This window comes from Trypanosoma brucei, chromosome 9 (genome assembly GCF_000210295.1).
Source record: "Trypanosoma brucei gambiense DAL972 chromosome 9, complete sequence".
In the NCBI taxonomy this organism is placed as follows: domain Eukaryota; phylum Euglenozoa; class Kinetoplastea; order Trypanosomatida; family Trypanosomatidae; genus Trypanosoma; species Trypanosoma brucei.
In genome coordinates, this window is record NC_026742.1 from 449,228 (window position 1) to 465,512 (window position 16,285).

General features: G+C 49.3%; 12 protein-coding genes across 12 annotated transcripts; all 12 read left to right on the plus strand.

The window, feature by feature from the left end:
• Positions 1-4: 4 nt before the first annotated feature.
• Positions 5-367, plus strand: TbgDal_IX1930 (hypothetical protein; the record flags this gene model as incomplete). Its single annotated transcript, XM_011778087.1, has 1 exon — positions 5-367. The coding sequence occupies one exon, from the start codon at positions 5-7 to the stop codon at positions 365-367; it is 363 nt and encodes a 120-aa protein (XP_011776389.1).
• Positions 368-2,337: 1,970 nt separating this feature from the next.
• On the plus strand, positions 2,338-3,231 carry TbgDal_IX1940 (hypothetical protein; the record flags this gene model as incomplete). The annotated part of the gene is made up of 1 exon (XM_011778088.1): positions 2,338-3,231. The coding sequence occupies one exon, from the start codon at positions 2,338-2,340 to the stop codon at positions 3,229-3,231; it is 894 nt and encodes a 297-aa protein (XP_011776390.1).
• Positions 3,232-3,712: 481 nt separating this feature from the next.
• Positions 3,713-4,303, plus strand: TbgDal_IX1950 (hypothetical protein; the record flags this gene model as incomplete). Its single annotated transcript, XM_011778089.1, has 1 exon — positions 3,713-4,303. The coding sequence occupies one exon, from the start codon at positions 3,713-3,715 to the stop codon at positions 4,301-4,303; it is 591 nt and encodes a 196-aa protein (XP_011776391.1).
• A 1,940-nt stretch (positions 4,304-6,243) lies between these two features.
• On the plus strand, positions 6,244-6,729 carry TbgDal_IX1960 (hypothetical protein, conserved; the record flags this gene model as incomplete). Its single annotated transcript, XM_011778090.1, has 1 exon — positions 6,244-6,729. One exon carries the CDS (start codon positions 6,244-6,246, stop codon positions 6,727-6,729), a length of 486 nt encoding a protein of 161 aa, XP_011776392.1.
• A 391-nt stretch (positions 6,730-7,120) lies between these two features.
• Positions 7,121-8,170, plus strand: TbgDal_IX1970 (poly(A) export protein, putative; the record flags this gene model as incomplete). The annotated part of the gene is made up of 1 exon (XM_011778091.1): positions 7,121-8,170. The coding sequence occupies one exon, from the start codon at positions 7,121-7,123 to the stop codon at positions 8,168-8,170; it is 1,050 nt and encodes a 349-aa protein (XP_011776393.1).
• A 624-nt stretch (positions 8,171-8,794) lies between these two features.
• On the plus strand, positions 8,795-9,457 carry TbgDal_IX1980 (hypothetical protein, conserved; the record flags this gene model as incomplete). Its single annotated transcript, XM_011778092.1, has 1 exon — positions 8,795-9,457. One exon carries the CDS (start codon positions 8,795-8,797, stop codon positions 9,455-9,457), a length of 663 nt encoding a protein of 220 aa, XP_011776394.1.
• A 254-nt stretch (positions 9,458-9,711) lies between these two features.
• TbgDal_IX1990 (hypothetical protein, conserved) lies at positions 9,712-9,972 on the plus strand (the record flags this gene model as incomplete). The annotated part of the gene is made up of 1 exon (XM_011778093.1): positions 9,712-9,972. One exon carries the CDS (start codon positions 9,712-9,714, stop codon positions 9,970-9,972), a length of 261 nt encoding a protein of 86 aa, XP_011776395.1.
• Positions 9,973-11,195: 1,223 nt separating this feature from the next.
• On the plus strand, positions 11,196-12,992 carry TbgDal_IX2000 (hypothetical protein, conserved; the record flags this gene model as incomplete). The annotated part of the gene is made up of 1 exon (XM_011778094.1): positions 11,196-12,992. The coding sequence occupies one exon, from the start codon at positions 11,196-11,198 to the stop codon at positions 12,990-12,992; it is 1,797 nt and encodes a 598-aa protein (XP_011776396.1).
• A 149-nt stretch (positions 12,993-13,141) lies between these two features.
• TbgDal_IX2010 (T. brucei spp.-specific protein) lies at positions 13,142-13,339 on the plus strand (the record flags this gene model as incomplete). The annotated part of the gene is made up of 1 exon (XM_011778095.1): positions 13,142-13,339. One exon carries the CDS (start codon positions 13,142-13,144, stop codon positions 13,337-13,339), a length of 198 nt encoding a protein of 65 aa, XP_011776397.1.
• A 60-nt stretch (positions 13,340-13,399) lies between these two features.
• On the plus strand, positions 13,400-14,254 carry TbgDal_IX2020 (syntaxin, putative; the record flags this gene model as incomplete). Its single annotated transcript, XM_011778096.1, has 1 exon — positions 13,400-14,254. One exon carries the CDS (start codon positions 13,400-13,402, stop codon positions 14,252-14,254), a length of 855 nt encoding a protein of 284 aa, XP_011776398.1.
• A 264-nt stretch (positions 14,255-14,518) lies between these two features.
• Positions 14,519-15,109, plus strand: TbgDal_IX2030 (hypothetical protein, conserved; the record flags this gene model as incomplete). Its single annotated transcript, XM_011778097.1, has 1 exon — positions 14,519-15,109. The coding sequence occupies one exon, from the start codon at positions 14,519-14,521 to the stop codon at positions 15,107-15,109; it is 591 nt and encodes a 196-aa protein (XP_011776399.1).
• Positions 15,110-15,319: 210 nt separating this feature from the next.
• On the plus strand, positions 15,320-15,850 carry TbgDal_IX2040 (hypothetical protein, conserved; the record flags this gene model as incomplete). The annotated part of the gene is made up of 1 exon (XM_011778098.1): positions 15,320-15,850. The coding sequence occupies one exon, from the start codon at positions 15,320-15,322 to the stop codon at positions 15,848-15,850; it is 531 nt and encodes a 176-aa protein (XP_011776400.1).
• Between the last annotated feature and the right edge of the window lie 435 nt (positions 15,851-16,285).

Sequence of the window (16,285 nt, forward strand, 5' to 3'; positions counted from 1 at the left end):
TTGTATGCCGTTTCTCTTAGAGGCCTTTCAAGCACAATCTTCATTGCAGCCCTCCCTCCTCGGAAGTCACGTGGCAGCTTACCGATCCTTCTGCGTAACTCAGCCGTCTTTCTGCCTTATCAAATATGAAAGTTCCTCCACCGCTCGGCATATCCAATTCAGCAGAACCTTCTGTTCAGGTTTGGTGGTGGATGGCAACGGACACCTCTATTTTCCTCTTCGCACGGCGCATCTTCCCTCAGCCCACTCGAGGGATAGGGCCGTGCTTGCAACCCCGAAAACGATCCACACTAAGCTTTCCTTTTGCGGTAAGTCTTCCCCACTTTGTTACACTAACACTTGGCAGCATCCAACTCATTATGCATAGGGTAGTCCAGAAGGTCCGGCTTTTCTTATGACTTCACTGAATGTTTAATCGACGGCTTCCCATTTCAGGTAACATTCCACTCCCCTCTTGCAAACTACACCCCTAACGATGATCAGCTGAGCCAACTCAACCGCATCTTCCCCGCTCTCTCCACCCGTCACGCCTGTGATCATGTTGGTTACTTGCCGTCGTGACCCCACCGCATTCTTCCAAAAAAATGAGGGAAAATGTGGCGGTGCTCGATTCCCTGCATGATCGTTTCCCTGCCGCTCCGAGTCGGGGTGTACGCAGTGCTCGGGTTATTGAATCCCACACTGTCGAGAAAGGAGTTCTCAATTTAAGAAGCCTTGTCGGTAGTAGCCTTCTCTTTTTCGTTTTGAGGAAGTTTCGCTGTGGACACAAAAGTTTGACGGGTAAGCCCAGTGCTTTCGTTGTACATTTTTCTTTTACCTTGTTTTCAAATACCTTGACGCTCAGTTAGTATCGGGTTGCTGCCGCAAACAAATACTCTCTTTCCCTGTAAATTCCTCCGCGAAAAAAGGCTTTGTATGCTTCGAACCACTGGCAAGATGTTACTGAAGACGGGGCCTTAATGAACGATGGTCAGCCCCCGGGTGCACCATTGTCAGGTTGGTCATGGGAAACTAATACTGGAAGTCCGGCATTCTTTTAATGCAACTGCTGTTCACCCACAGTTGTAATCATCGTAGTTAAACCGAACAGCAATCTCCGCGGAAACTCGCTTGATAGCGACTCTTCTCGATATCCAGTTGCTGCTGCCAATGCTCGCCGTCCTTTTGGGAGTGAACTGTTGACGGATACCGTTACGTAAGAGACAACTCCAAATACTTAAATTCGTGGGCGGCAGCATGTGATCCAGCGAATCCAAAGCATGAGCTTGATGCACCAATGCGACTAGCACAAGCCGGCACTCCTCCAGCGCTTCGAGTTCCAAGCAGCTGCCGCAGGTGGCCGTTGTCTAAGGCTTCGGTTGTAGCCCATTTTCTTGCTCGCGTAGTTTGTTGTCTGAAAGGCAGTGGAGCCTTTGGCTGATAGTTCACTCCATCAACTTTCGCACCCGGTGGTGGTTGTTTCAGGCCAAAATTATGCTTTCTCAGTAGCTGGTGTGTTCACCATCAGAACTGGTATGACGATCCCACGTCCCTACTTTCCCCGAACTTTTCTACTCTGCAGACACCGGCCGCCCAACTACCCTGGAGACCACAGCCCGCCAACCCCAACTGCGTCAGCCGCTCACAGTGTGTGCCGCCCTCTCCCGCCGGAAATCCTTTCAGCTCCTCCAAATACTGCAACCGTCCCGCTTGGTAGATGGGGATGTCCCCCGGCACTGGACACCTGAGTTTTCGGAACTTCACGAAATGGTTGCGGGTTGATAACACTGAGTAAGCAGGGGACGGTTACCAGCACACGCAGGTAGCTGCTTGAATGGGCAGAAACAAAGCAGTGACCGTTCTGCGCTCATGGCTCAGGCCGTCAGATTAGTAGACTGGCATATGATGGCGAAGGCGCATGCACCCAGACCGCTCAGAACTATGCCGATGCTTCGAGTGGATCAGGCCACCATCACGGATTGAGGACGAGCCGAGCACTTCGCTGACCTCTGCTCGATGCCGGAACTCTGACATCCTGGCTCACACCCTCCAACGTCGACTAGGAAGAAAGCTAACGAATACTAACTGACCGCGACGGCGGGGCCCAAGAGTGTCCCGAAACTGTCACCAAGCGACTCAGCAACCGGACCCGACTATGTGCACGACGAGGCACTGCAACACCTCGGTAGCACAGCGCAGAATGTTGTTCTGAGGCTATTCAATGAGAGCCTACGAACGGGAGTCGTGCCGCCTGCATGGAAGACTGGTGTTATCATCCCCATCCTGAAGGCCGGAAAAAAGGCGGAGGACCTCGAATCTTACAGGCCTGTGACGCTCACGAGCTGTCTCTGCAAAGTCATGGAGCGCATAATTGCCGCGAGGCCTAGAGACACTGTTGAGTCCCAGCTGACGCCGCAGCAATCAGGCTTTCGCCCCGGATGCTCAACGCTCGAACAACTCCTGCACGTCCGCGCTGCCCTCTGCCGTCCCACGCACCAATCACGTACGGGTGCTGTATTCGTTGACTACGAGAAGGCATTTGATACAGTAGACCACGACAAAATTGCGAGGGGAATGCGCAGAACGAAGGTATCAACCCACATTGTGAAGTGGTGCGTATCATTTCTGAGTAAACGAACTGGCAGAGTGAGATTCAAGGAGAAGCTTTCCAGAAGCAGAACATTTGAGCGAGGAGTGCCACAGGCAACTTTTCTTGGCCCAATCATGTTCATTATTGTCATGAGCTCGTTGAGCCAACGCCTTGCAGAAGTGCCGTTACTGCAGCACGGATTCTTTGCAGACGACCTGACGATACTTGCGAGGCACACAGAGAGGGATGTCATGAACCACACACTGCAATGCGGCCTAAACGTGGTGTTACAGTGGTCAAAAGAGTACTTTATGTCTGTCAACGTAGCGAAAACAAAGTGCACACTCTTCAGGTGTATAGAGCGCCACACCCTTACATTACAACTGGACGGCGAAAGAATAGGAGCTGACAGGACACCGAAGCTTCTAGGAGTAACATTCCAGTGTCTGCAGGGGATGGCAACACATGCGGCCGAAACGAGACGCAAGATGGACTTCCGACTACTGCAGATAGCAGCCATCTCAGCTTCTACATGGGGGCCAAGACGACAAGTACTGAGAGCTTTTTATGTAGCACTCGTACAGGCACACACCATATGTGGCATTGAGGTATGGTACTGGAACGCTTCGGAACGAAGTCGCGACCTCCTTGCAGCAGCATAACACAAAGCCAGTCGAATCATAGCTGGCATACCGCATGGAACGCGCAAAGAGGACTCTCTGCTGGAAGCAAACCTCCTGCCACTCAAGACGACCACTCTTGTGCGCAGCATGAAATTCATGCTGATGTGTGAGTCACGAGGCGGATGTTTGCGGCGCAGTGCTGAGGAAGTATACCACAGCAAACACCCAGTCAGAGTCCTACATTCCCGCATCATACGGTCCTACCCCCACCTCCACATTGAGCCACGCGAGCACCCACTAGAGACATCGACGCTCCGCCACAGCTGCCGACCGATATTTCACACGCAGATAAAGCCTGTGTGCGCTGATGACCCTGACGATGTCAAAAAGGAAGCTTCCGAGAAATGGGCAGAAGGCGGTTCGTACAAGTGGGCGCGCACTATGAGGTGTGGGCCGGTGGGTTTGTGTTTGTTTGTGAGGAGTCTTTTGCAGCCGCGATATTAAACGCTAAAAAGAACTCATGTTTAGGACATGGAGGGGGAGAGGCTCGCTTGCGAACAGTTGCAGTACGGTATCTCTCCCGCTTGAATTGCGCCCGTGGAAAGTGATAGAGATTTTCCCAAAGTGCAAGAGGACGCCGAGCAGACCGTCGATTTTTAGGGACCCTCCTTCTCCCTTTACCGTGCTAGAAAGAGACCCACTGATTATTATCAACACGCTCCTGCGAGAACTATGGCGGCTGAGCGCAAAAATGCGGGCGCAGGAGGGTGAGCATTGGGCTGCAGTTCGTATTTACCAACCGTGTCGTGACGCAGAATGGCGCGTGCGGCGAACTTTTGGACATCGATTACAATACGCCCACGCCGAGCGAGGAGTGGATTCCGGATATTGTGGTTTACGTGAAACGCCTGTTATTTTCTTAGGAGGGACATGCAGATGCGCCCCGGTTCTGGATCGCCGGAACGCAACTCCCAAGAAAACTCGAGGGAGCGGTGACTCAAGAGGAAGAGACAGCGTTGTCGCGTTTCCGTGTTGGCGCTATCTCTTGACATTATGGATGTTTGGTACCCGAAATAAACCCACAAGTGACTCCACAACGCCACAGGTGTGATCCACAGCTTCCCTTCAGACTATCCAATACTCCAGCCGCCAAATTGCCCACGGCTTCGAAGCCATAAAGCATTTCGCACATGATTGGTCCTGTTAAGTACACTGAATGTGGCAGATTGTACCGGTGTCGGGTGAGCGGTTTTGCACACACGGTCAACAAGCGCAACTTTGTACGAACGGAAGGCCTCCAGAGGATAATATGCGGCGACGCCCCACAACTGGTGGATGCGCCTCCAAATTCCTCATTAACGGAAGTTTCACTAACGACTGCAAACGCTTGACGACCCGCGACACGGAAAACGAAGGAAGTGAGGATGTTCCGTGCGACGTTTGTGAATTCCTACTCGCAGCTGGGGGCCGCCCGCCGCTCAGACGGCAGCTGACACACGGCATAGGCGCTGGCAGCTGTGCATGAAGAAGCGACGGGACGAGGACGAAGCACAAAGGGAAGGTAACCGTGAGTCGGTCGACCGTGCTACGCGGCAGTGCGTTTGTGCTGTGAGTTTGCGGCGAGTTGTGTCCGACGCACTAGTTTCCCAGGACCTTGCGATCGTCCGTGGGAAATAGGAGAGGGTTGAAGTGTGTCCCTATGGGGAATGGTGGCGTCTGCTAGTTTTTGTCTTCCTTTTACTGCGTTATAGTGTCAGTCTGAGGTGGTGACCATCCCCATCAGGCATCTGTTTGGTTACCGGTTGCACAGCCTTGGCACTAAGGGTGCTGCGGGGGTATTTCCATCTCTTTAATCTTACTTGTATGACTCGAGGCTTTGACTTCTTTCTTTTTGTCGTTTCATCTGTGATTGAATCTTTGCCGAGACAAAAGGTGCGTGTTCCAACGATCATCAACCACGGCGTTGCGCGGTGACTTGTTCAGTCGTTGTCCGGGAGGGGGGGGGTGTCGGCGCGCGTGGTGTTGTGCTTTTGCACTTCTTCTTGCTCAGAGGACAAGACGTAGCTTTTGACCTATGTGCTCTGCACGTCAGCGGGTGGTTCTCTGATTTGACTGGGGGCATATTGGTGGTACTTCCCCTCATGAGGCGCTTCCGGAGAATTTGAAGCACCAATGGTTGTGAGATGGTTTAGTGGTAATAGTTATAATTTTCTTTTGTGTTCTTGTCACCGGTCAGTTCCGTTAGTGAGGAGTAGTTGCGCTCGTACAGACCCGTTGGTAATTGTTGTGAATTTGGTGCTCAGGGCTCCATGCGGCACTGGGGGCGAGGGCTCGTCATTCAGAGGATGTCGTATACTAAAGGGCAGGCAACGCTGTGCGAGATCACAATCGTTTTAGCGATTCTTGTTGGAAGTATTTATGGAGTCTTATGACACTGGGTATGGCTGGTATCATTCTGTGTTACCCTGTAGCCTACTGGTCGTTCATCATGGCCTACCTTGTTGCCGTAGGCAGTACTATAAAACGTGATCAAAAGGTTGCTGCTGCAGCTGGTTGTTTTATGTGGACGGAGTGTGCCGCATAGTTTGAATAGCAACGTTTTATATCGCTTCGTTCAGCTTACACTCTTATTTTTTTTCGATGACTAAATAACGGTCTATCGGGGTATCCACTTAGTAGTTCATATATGTCGTACTACGCATATATTCATTTTTTAAATAAAAAACTGCGTCTAATATCGTTGAATTCCATGTTCTCTTTTAGTTCTTTGACTATATCGGGGAGAGTTTCACTTGTGGTTCGGTGCATGTGTGCCCCCTTAATAATTAGTAGTGATTTTTAAAAAATATTGACTCTGTCTCACTCTTCTTCTATCTCTGTATGTGACCCTTTAATGTGTTTCTTGTCCCTGCATTTCCGGGTAGTTTTCATCATAGTTATTTAAACTTTATATTTTCGTTTCATTAATCTAATCAGCTGAAAATTAAACCTTGTTTTTTAAAGGGGTGTAGACAAATCAACTGTGAATTTATTCATTTATTGGGGCAACCGATGCCTACTCCTCGGGAAACTGTCGTTGCCTTTTTGACACAGGCATGCTGTGGGACCATCGTGGCGCTTCACCGCATGGGCGGTATGGAGGTGATGTTGTATAAAGAGCAACTTGTTGTTATGCTTACGAGGTACTTTAATAGCTGCTGGAATTCTCTCCTTAGCGGAGATGATCCGTATGTTGTTGAGTCGTTTAATATGATGAAACATGATAATCCTGGGTGCGTTATGAGGTATCTCTTTTCCGTCGGGACGTCCGTACTTCCCGACGAACCCCCCCAGGAAATAGCTCGCTATTCTCCCGAAGACACTGACGACCTTGAAGCAGCGCGTGTGACAATTTCTGAGACGCTGCAACAGCTTCTCGCTGAACGGATAGCCGTCGATCCATTTCAACATTCCTGTGAGGGTTTATCATTGAGTGCGGAGCGGACGGCGTGGAGTGAAAAAGGTTGTCCACCGCAAAATTTCTTTGAAATTTCGTGATGACGGGATTTCTCATCGTCGTTTCCCTTTTGCTACACTTCCTTTTGTTGGCGCTCTCGTATTTGTTTTCTTTGGGGAGGGGGGGGGGGATGGATGACAGGTAAAAACGTATGTCGTGACAGCGAAGTTTTTTTTTTTATTAATTGTTGAAGTGTATATTTTTCCTCTTGCTTTTCTCCAATGTTTAAAGCTACTTTTTTTTTTTTTACTATGTCTCTTCAACTGTTCCTCAGGGTGTGGCGTAGGAGACCACCGTATGCGGGCGTCGTTTGGTTCTATTACTGTAGCCGAGCTGATCGCTGCGGTATATAGTTTACTGTGTTGTCGGCACTTTTTACTACATTCGATTGGTTTTATTTAGGTAGAATAGAGGTAAAATCGACCAATCTGTATGTTTCCGTTTTACTCATGCGACCAGGGTAAAGGTGCACACGAGGTGCAAAGCCCACCAGGTGATACCATAAGCTCGATCCGTTTCTCCCCTGCAGGATGTCCGCTGTTGCTTGTAGGCGCAACATCATGGGACAAAAGTTGTCGTGTATGGCAGGTTGATAATTCGTCCAGAAGCGCAGCCATTAGTTCCAAACCGTTAAGCCTTGCAGAAAGTGGCGCCCCAATTTTGGATATGTCGTTTTCGGAAGATGGCAGGGTGTTCTTTGGTGGGTGTGACAAGAGCGCAACGATGTGGAATCTAACGACTGGTCAAAAAACCGTTGTCGCATCCCACGACCTTCCGATTAGTTGCCTGTCCTACGTGTTGTCACCAACCGGAGGTGACATGTTAATAACAGGAAGCTGGGATGGTAAGTTACGATACTGGGACATGAAGCAGCCGCGACCTGTTAAGGAGGATTTACTTGGTGAGCCGATATTTGCACTTGATGCGCAAAGATCGTTTCCTATGGCCGCATGCGTCACCGGACGCAAAGTGCACGTTTTTAACATGCAGTTTATGTCGAAGGTGATGGAACTGGACCCCCCCAAAATGATGAAGTTCAGTTTACGATGTGTTGCTTGTTCACCTCAGCATGATGGGGTTGCCGTTGGGAGCTCGGAGGGGAGGGTATCGTTCATTCCTTTGAGACAAGAAAGTGGCTGCACATTTAAAGCTCATGTCGTTGAAGAGAACAATGTTTTCTATATGCACCAAACGAATTTCTGCTCGATAGATTCGAAGACCGGACGAATGATAACTGGTGGTGGGGATGGTCGCATTGCCGTCTGGGATTATAAAAAGAGGTGCAACGTATGCTATGAAAATGATCCGAAGTTGCCAAACAGGAATAACTCGATTTCTGCCGGAGACATTAGTGCCGACTGCTCTTTGCTTGCGTACGCACGTAGCTATGATTGGGCAATGGGAAAGACGCGCGCGATTACGAACGAGCCTCATACAATACACATAAGATCTGCTAATCCTACACAGCTGAAAGCAAGATAGTTATTCTATTTTTCGAAGAATTTGAAGCACCAATGGTTGTGAGATGGTTTAGTGGTAATAGTTATAATTTTCTTTTGTGTTCTTGTCACCGGTCAGTTCCGTTAGTGAGGAGTAGTTGCGCTCGTACAGACCCGTTGGTAATTGTTGTGAATTTGGTGCTCAGGGCTCCATGCGGCACTGGGGGCGAGGGCTCGTCATTCAGAGGATGTCGTATACTAAAGGGCAGGCAACGCTGTGCGAGATCACAATCGTTTTAGCGATTCTTGTTGGAAGTATTTATGGAGTCTTATGACACTGGGTATGGCTGGTATCATTCTGTGTTACCCTGTAGCCTACTGGTCGTTCATCATGGCCTACCTTGTTGCCGTAGGCAGTACTAAATTTAAAAGAATTCCTTCGGCTGATAATATACTGAATCTTTTTGCTGTTCAGTTTATTTTGCACTGTCTCTCATTTTGGTGCGGCGCGGCGTATGCTTCACTGTTATGAATCATGTCTTTTCCTGTTTTTTGCAATATTTTTCGACATCGTTTGTGCCGTTGTTGGGTACAGGTTTTAGGTGTTAATCCGTTGCTGAGTAAATTTGGTTCTTAAATTTCGATTACTACGACAAGTAGCTGAGCGATGAGTGAGTCTAGTGCGACCGAAAAGCATGTATATGGATATGAACTTTACAGTAAAAATGTTCACCAATATCCATCTATTACTGATGTTAAAACCGTAAAGGGTGCAATCGCAGGAAACATTCATGACTACCTCAATCATTTGGGTGCATTTGAAGGGAATGCGCGTCGAGAGCGTGGGGAGGTATTGGCGTATTCGCTTTTGGCTGGTGCCCTCTCTCTGGCCTGCGTGATATATTTCGCCAAAGACGTGTTACTGCCTTACAAGTTGCTTACATTATCTCTCATTGGGGTTACAGGTGCTGCCACCCTGTGTGCTTACGTTTGTGACTGCAGACAGAAATCGGACAATATTGCCTTCCTGGCCACGTGCTCAGCTTCTACCGAGGCGAAGGACTACCTTCGTACCTTAAAAGGGCATCGGGTTTGCATTCGCTTGGGTGAGGTACCCAACTCGTCAGCGCTTACCATGGAAGCGCAGGTGGTTGGGCCTCCTTGTTTCTTCGGCGCTCCAGAAGTGCACTCATCATCGTCGAAGGTGGTGCCATACGGACGTTACTTCACTAAAAGCGGGTACTTTTTCCCTCCTCCGCTCATGAATGACGTGGATAATCTTCTAAGCTCATTAAAGACCTCGACCTCAAAAAAGAAACGGCAATCCTAACACCGCAGATGCCTTCTAAACAATACAAAAACCGATTGCATCATATCTACGTTCCTTCTAATTTCTTGTGTTGTTTTTCTCTGCTTGGGATGCGGCGCGAGTCAAGAAGCTAGCGCCCGTGCACCCCTCTCCTACCCAACAATGCACATATCGTGTACCCCATTCATTTCACTAGCTCAACAAACTACAAGGGAGGTGCCTAGGGCATAAACAAAACTCTACTACGCAAGAGCGCGGAGAAGCTGATCAGGAAAATGGTGTCTGCAACGGCAGTTCGTCGTTTTGGTTACGTTGGTGCGGCAGCAAACTGGCTTATACCCCTTGCTGCCATTGTTAATCTTCCTACGCGCAAACCCAGTGAGATTGACCCTCTGATGACCGGTGTTTTGGGAACGTACAGCGCAGTGTTTGTTCGATGGTCGATAGCCATCTCGCCACCAAATTATCCCTTGTTTTTATGTCACGCGACGAACTGCGTGGTGCAGGCCGCAACCCTTGTCCGAAAGGCAGTGTGAATATAGGGTGTGCTGACTTGCGTAGTGAACACCGACGGTTCTTTCACTATATAAACCTCTAGGAATATAAGTTATCGTTTACATCCCTTTGTTGGAGCGACTCCCCCGTGAGAGGCAAAAGAGTGCATAAAGTCAGGAGACAGTGTGACGAATATTGAGTGAGATGAGTGTCTATATCCGACTTTCAGTGTTCCCTACCCATGCATGATTAAGACCGTAGCATCTGAGCATCTACCGTTATTAACTATGTGAAGACGGTTTGACGTATCCTTTGAGTGAAGCAAAAAGAAAAAAAAGAATCCCCCTTCTTACTTTAATGGCGGTGGCCTGCTCCAGCCGAGTGACTGGCTGTTCTCGGTTGAGTTACCTTTAAATGTTGTTTCCCCCCTTTATGCTAGTTGAAGTTGTGTACCGCAGATTTTTTGTAACTCACTGAAGGCTAAGGGAGTGACAACAGGGGAAACAGGTAAATATTCAACGTTGTCGGGTGGGGCTCCTGTATTATGTTACTGTCTGTAAGGACACTGGCGAAGATGCTTGTTTCATGAAATGGGTGGTGATATTGCAACGATCGGATGTTAGGCTGCTGAAGAGATTTGTCATTGCCGGAGGGGGGCGGCCTGGAAATTTTGTGCATGACATTTTTTGTGAGTTACCCTGACATTTTGTCGCTAATGTGACGTGTGATTGTGCATTCCAGCGTGTAAATGTCAACGTGTATTTAGTCGCCGCTCGTTTTGCTAGACGGCAGCGCTGCATAGCTGCTTGCGCTAACGTCGAACATATTCCCATTTGAAGGTAGTTTGCGGTGTCGAAGAGAAAAGTGTCTCTACCACTGGATCTGCTTTTGCCACGTGTGTTTGTGAATAATGAACGCGGCACTCTTCAGAAAGAAAAGTATTAAGCTGCTTCTACGTTCTGTTGTTTTTGACCCTGTTTGTTCGGAGGGGTGAAGTATGGGGCATACGGAGTGATGATTGGCTGTTATGCAACGTTTTGTGAACTGTTGAGAGGGCATGTTCCTGTTACTTGGACTTTTCTTTAGCACTTTATCCTTGGGAGGGGTTTGCCAACCGCGTGCCTCTGGTCTTCAGCCGTGCATTTCTTTCCTCTTTCTTCAGCCTCATCGTTGTAGGGCGCTGACCAGGCAATATACAACTTTTAGGGAATTTTGCTCCAAGTAAAGATTGAATATTGTGGAAAGAGGTTTTAGCTGACCCACAATGACCTGCGTAAAAGAGTTGTTGCAGCTTCCAACGGACGAGGTGCGCGCTTGTGTGTTTCCCCTTTCTGATGTAGAGGTTACTTTAGTCCTCTGTGAATTGGGAAAACTTCTGCAGAGATGGCTTTACGCCACGCGCTACAAGTTGGTTTCCTCATTCGAGGTATTTCTTCATTTATTTGTGCACGTAGCGGACAGAGAACCGAAAAGGATAGCCAACGCTTTCCTCGGTTCATGTAAAGAGGGCCAGCACCTGTCGTTGCTCGCAGATGTATGTGAAACCCTCTTCTCACCATCCCGGATTTCCCTTCTTGCTGAAGTGGACGTAGAGCTTTTCTTAACATTCTTAAAGTTCCTCTGTGACATTCCTGTATTGAAGGATCGGCTCGGTAATGTTCTGGTGAAGATTCTCCTGGAATTCCTCTCCGCTGCGGTGGAGCGCGATGGGGACTACCGTCAACCCCGAGCATGTGCAAGCGTGCTCATCACCCTCACACGTGGGTCAAAGGCAAACAAAGATCGTATGAAGGTGGAGTGCGACCGTTTGGGGGAGGCCCTTGAAAAAACAACTGATGTCTATCTGCGACTTCAGTGTGTTGAGTTGCTGTTTCGACTTCACGTACACGACGGAACAGTTTTAGCTACTTCCTCATTGTGTGGGCTACTGAAGAGGGGTGTGCCAAAGCTTCCAAACGATGAGCATTTATTAACAAACATGCTGGTCTTGCTAGAGTCCTACGACGCTGACCGAGAGGTCCCACGAATTCTGCAGTTTACAACAATCCTTGTTGAAGTGGACAGCATACAGGTATGTGGGCCCACGAAAATTTATTTTTCCCTATCTATGCTCGTAATTATGATGCCGGGGTACACCGGGGACAACATTACAATTCCATATGAGCATATCCGTTCTATGAAGCTAACTAGGGAACGTAAACTGGGACTTCGTTTGCACGTTGTTCCACCGCAGCTGTCGGGTATCATGTCGTTTGAGGCGTTGAAGGACACGTTAACAGTTTCGTTAACGCAGGCGACGGTCGATGCCTTTCGCGCATCAGGTATTCGGGATTGGGTTGCTGCTAGAAAGAACTTTGCTCCTCTTGGAAGCGCTCGGGAGGTGAGGGACACTTCCACTAAGCTGTATGCGCTGTCGGTTCCAGAGACGGAGAAACGTGGGAACACCGAAGGATACAATGCTGGTGAAGGGCGGGCTGCAAAACGGGACGAATTGGGGATGCCTTTCTTGGAAATCAAAGAGGAGGGGCACCCATCTGGTGGGGGAAGGGGGAACGGAGACATGGGGATGTTTCACGATCTTAATGAGGTCGCCACCAGCAAGGTTACGCGAATGCGCCAAGACTGCCGCCGGGAGCTTCAATCTGTGTTTCACTTCGCGGAGGAGGAGATAGAGAAGATGCGGCGAACAAACGCATCCGAACGTGATGCTTTCAACACTTCATTGAAGGAAGACTTGATAATGATACGGCGCGTGGGGGCTCAAGTGAAAACGAAAACTGCGGAGTGTGTCGAGTCACTTAACCAGGAGTTGACTGAGACTCAGGCTCTCGGTGAGCTTCTCAGGGATGAGCTGGGCAAGCTACAAGACAGCCTCACATCAGCGCTGCACAGCTCTGAGGAAGCTGAAGTGGGGCACCTTATTGAGCTAAAAACGTTGGTTGACGCAGAAATGAAATCCATTAAAGACAAGTTGATGAGGCTAGTTTCTTTAGCAGGGCCATTCCGGACGTTGGGAAACCACACTTTGCAGCGGGAGCCGGTGGCTGGTGCTAGCACATAGAGAAGCGGCCTACAAGGCGGTCACGGAAGTCCCAACGCAGCTGTGACCGCCTTTCCTGTTAGAGGGAAAGTGCTATACCGCGTCCGGAATACAGGTAAGGCTTTTTTTGTTCATATTTTTATGCATATAAATGTGCTTATTTTACGCAAATGACTTGTTTCTCCGCGTCAGTATGGGCAGTTGCGTGCGTAAAGTGTCTCGCAGCGCTATTTCCTCTCTGCACGTGTTGCGGCGACATGTTTCCTACGACTTTCTTGTCTCCCGCTTTTTTTTTCTTGCAAATAACGACGATGATTATGGTTGCTACTGTTGATGCTGTTTTTCCCCCTACGGCGCTTACTTCGTAACCACACACAAAGGGGCAAAGGTGAGAAAAAGCGAAGTAGCGGATAGACGCTAAAGAGACAATGTCGGATGTAAAAGGGGCGCTTACACGCCTGGAGCGCCTGCACGAGGCGTGCGGCGGTGCCGGTCTTTCAACCGTGGGAGCGTTACCGGCTGACGGTGGGGCAAATATGAGTGTCAACGAAGTGGGTTCCTACGAGAAAGGCCAATACCATGTCGCCTGCTTGATGAAGAGAGCAAGAGAGAGTATGACTATCCTGGCGGAGACTGGGGAATCCATGGACATAGCGCGGAGAGCCGAGATATCAAATTCGATCCGGCGGGATATGAGTGCTGTTAAGAAAGAGTGCACAGCCTTGAATCGGGTGGCAATGAAGGAGGGGAAGCGTGGTGACTACATGCAACTTCTTTCTTTTGTTAATAAGACCGAGCAATTTCAACGCCGTCTCCATAATGGCCCAGTGTTGGGTGAGGCTTCAGGAGCAATAGGTGATGGGAGCACACACGTCGGTGGAACTACTCCAGGGGTGCCGGAAGCTAATGCGGTCACTACCGATTCAGAAAACCGCGAAGTCGGCTCGTTTATTTCGGCCAGTGAAGTTGAAGGGTTTCTCCAGTTTTTTGAAGAAACGAGGAAGCGTGACGCTGAAATAGATCAGGTATTGGAGAGAATCAGCGCCGGCGTTACGCGTTTACAAGAAAACGCGTTGACACTTCGTTCCGAACTGTGTACACAACAGCGTCTTCTCGACGATACGGAAGAAAAGGTCGATGGTATACACGCAAAGTTGGACTCCTTGAATATCAAACTTCGTCGCACACTAGAGCAGGTGGATAAGGATCGCATGTCCGTGTATATCCTTTGCTGTTTGCTTCTCCTTGGCATCTATGGGGCGATATACAACGTGTCTAGGTGAGGCATTTTATAAATTACCTGCACAACATAATGAAAGGGAGGTGCTTCGATCCCGAAGCTGCAGGGATCCAACAAGGAGAGTATTACCAGTTAGTTAAATTTGCACTGAAGTTATGGGGAGCTAACAGGGAGGGGGCATTCATGCTCTTTCTTCAAACTTACCCATTTCCATCCATCTCTTTGCTCTTTTGCATACTTTCTACTGCGTGTCTGCCCGTGTTTGTTAGGTTGGGCACAAACTTCACTTTGCTTTTGATACTATGTGATGGGGGTTTGTTGTTGCGCCCTCCAGGGGCGTCGGATGAAATCCGTGAGGTATGATCCTCGGTTTGTGTCTTTATTTTTCATCCCCATTCCTTTAACTTTTAGTAGCAGCTTTGCCCCTCTGCGGTGGCGTCTACCGACTTCTGGTCACAGGTTGCGGACACACACACAAAAAAAAACTGTAGTGCCATCAAAGGGAGGAAGTGAAGGATTGCATCCCTCGGTTCCAACACGACGAATGCAACGCCGAGTGCAGCTGCGTATCTCTCTTACTGCAGCCTCTAGTTTTTTCTTCTGGCAGCATCGCTCCTATTACGACAAAGTGCGCAGGGAGCGTGAGAAAAGCGATGACACTCCCTGTGCAATGTTTGACGAGTTTCCCAAGAATCCTCATGCGAGTAGTGTCCCCAACCAATTTCGTACACCGAATGCGGATGCCGTGAAAGATGCTGAATTGTTACAGCGCGGGTTCCTTTTGTCACTTGTAGTCATGCTGTTTGCACTTTTTTACAGTGGATTCTTGGATCCCTTCAATGAGGGGTATCGGCGCCCAGACGGATATGGTATGCCGGCTGTGGAGAAGAGCGTATGATATCTGTGAATGGGGGTGGTGGAAGGTGCGTGTGGCCTGTTGGTGGCATCGGTAATACACACCAAGAAGGAAATGCACTTTCTATGTTGGTCCAAATATCTGCATACCGGTAAACGTCGTTAGGCAGTTATTGGAGGCGGTTACCTCACTGCTTTTTTCTTCCAACCTCTTACTTACAGCCCCGTTGGGAAAGAATTACGTAGATTAAGCATGGCCAAGGATACGGCGAAGAAGAACATGCGTGGGAATGCTGTCCGCATGCAGGTGTTTTCTCTGATAACACTCACTGTTAACGTGATCTGCTTTCTCGTATCCTTTTGGCGCCAAAGTTCTTTCCCAGGTTTTGGTAGCTTGGCCGCGCTAGCATTTTGGGCGGGGCAGGAGTACGCGTCGCTCGCGCTCTTGAAGCATTTCGCAAGACCCGTGTTCAACGCGGAGGGTGAGTTATTGGATTGCCCGGACGCTTCAGATCCAAAGGAGCTGGGATATTATTCCCTTGCGCAGGACGTCCTTTGGGTGTGCTGGGTGGTTCAGGTACTGTGTTTTCTGTTTCATTGGGGGTTCATGGTGCTGTATCTTCCTGTCCCTGTCATGGGTCTCTACAAGCTGTGGGGAATCATAGGGCCCTTGCTCACGCCCGCTCAGCCTGCGGCTGGTGAGGGGTGTGGATTTGCCCCCGGGGGGTTGAGCCGAGCGGAGCGGAGAAAGATGGAATTGCAACAGCGCAAGAAGAGAGTGTAAGAACAAAAGCGATTTCGGTTGCGGGGGTCAGGGACCGGGGCGAGTGTGGGGGGAGGTGGAGGATAAAAGATGAAAGACTCCAGTGTACGGCTAGTGGGTCGGTTCGTCTCTTTGCACTGTCTGTTTCCTACTGTACACCACGGAGTCATCCGTGGGAGTCTGAAAAATGTAGAATAGTGGCATTGTAGTGCGGTGGAGCCGGGGGATGGAGACCCACAGCAGGCACTTTCGGTCTTCTTGGTTGATTAACCGCTGTCGCAGAAGGGAGTTATCTTACCCTTACTACCTCTAGTTTATTGTCATTCACGCGTTCGCCTCGCAGTCACGCTCTTCTTCGAGGCTGTGGTAGACGTGGATGAGTGTCTTGCTATTCCCTTGTTCAAACTGAGGCATTTTTTTTTGCACTATGGGGTATTGTCTGCCCTCCAGCTCTTT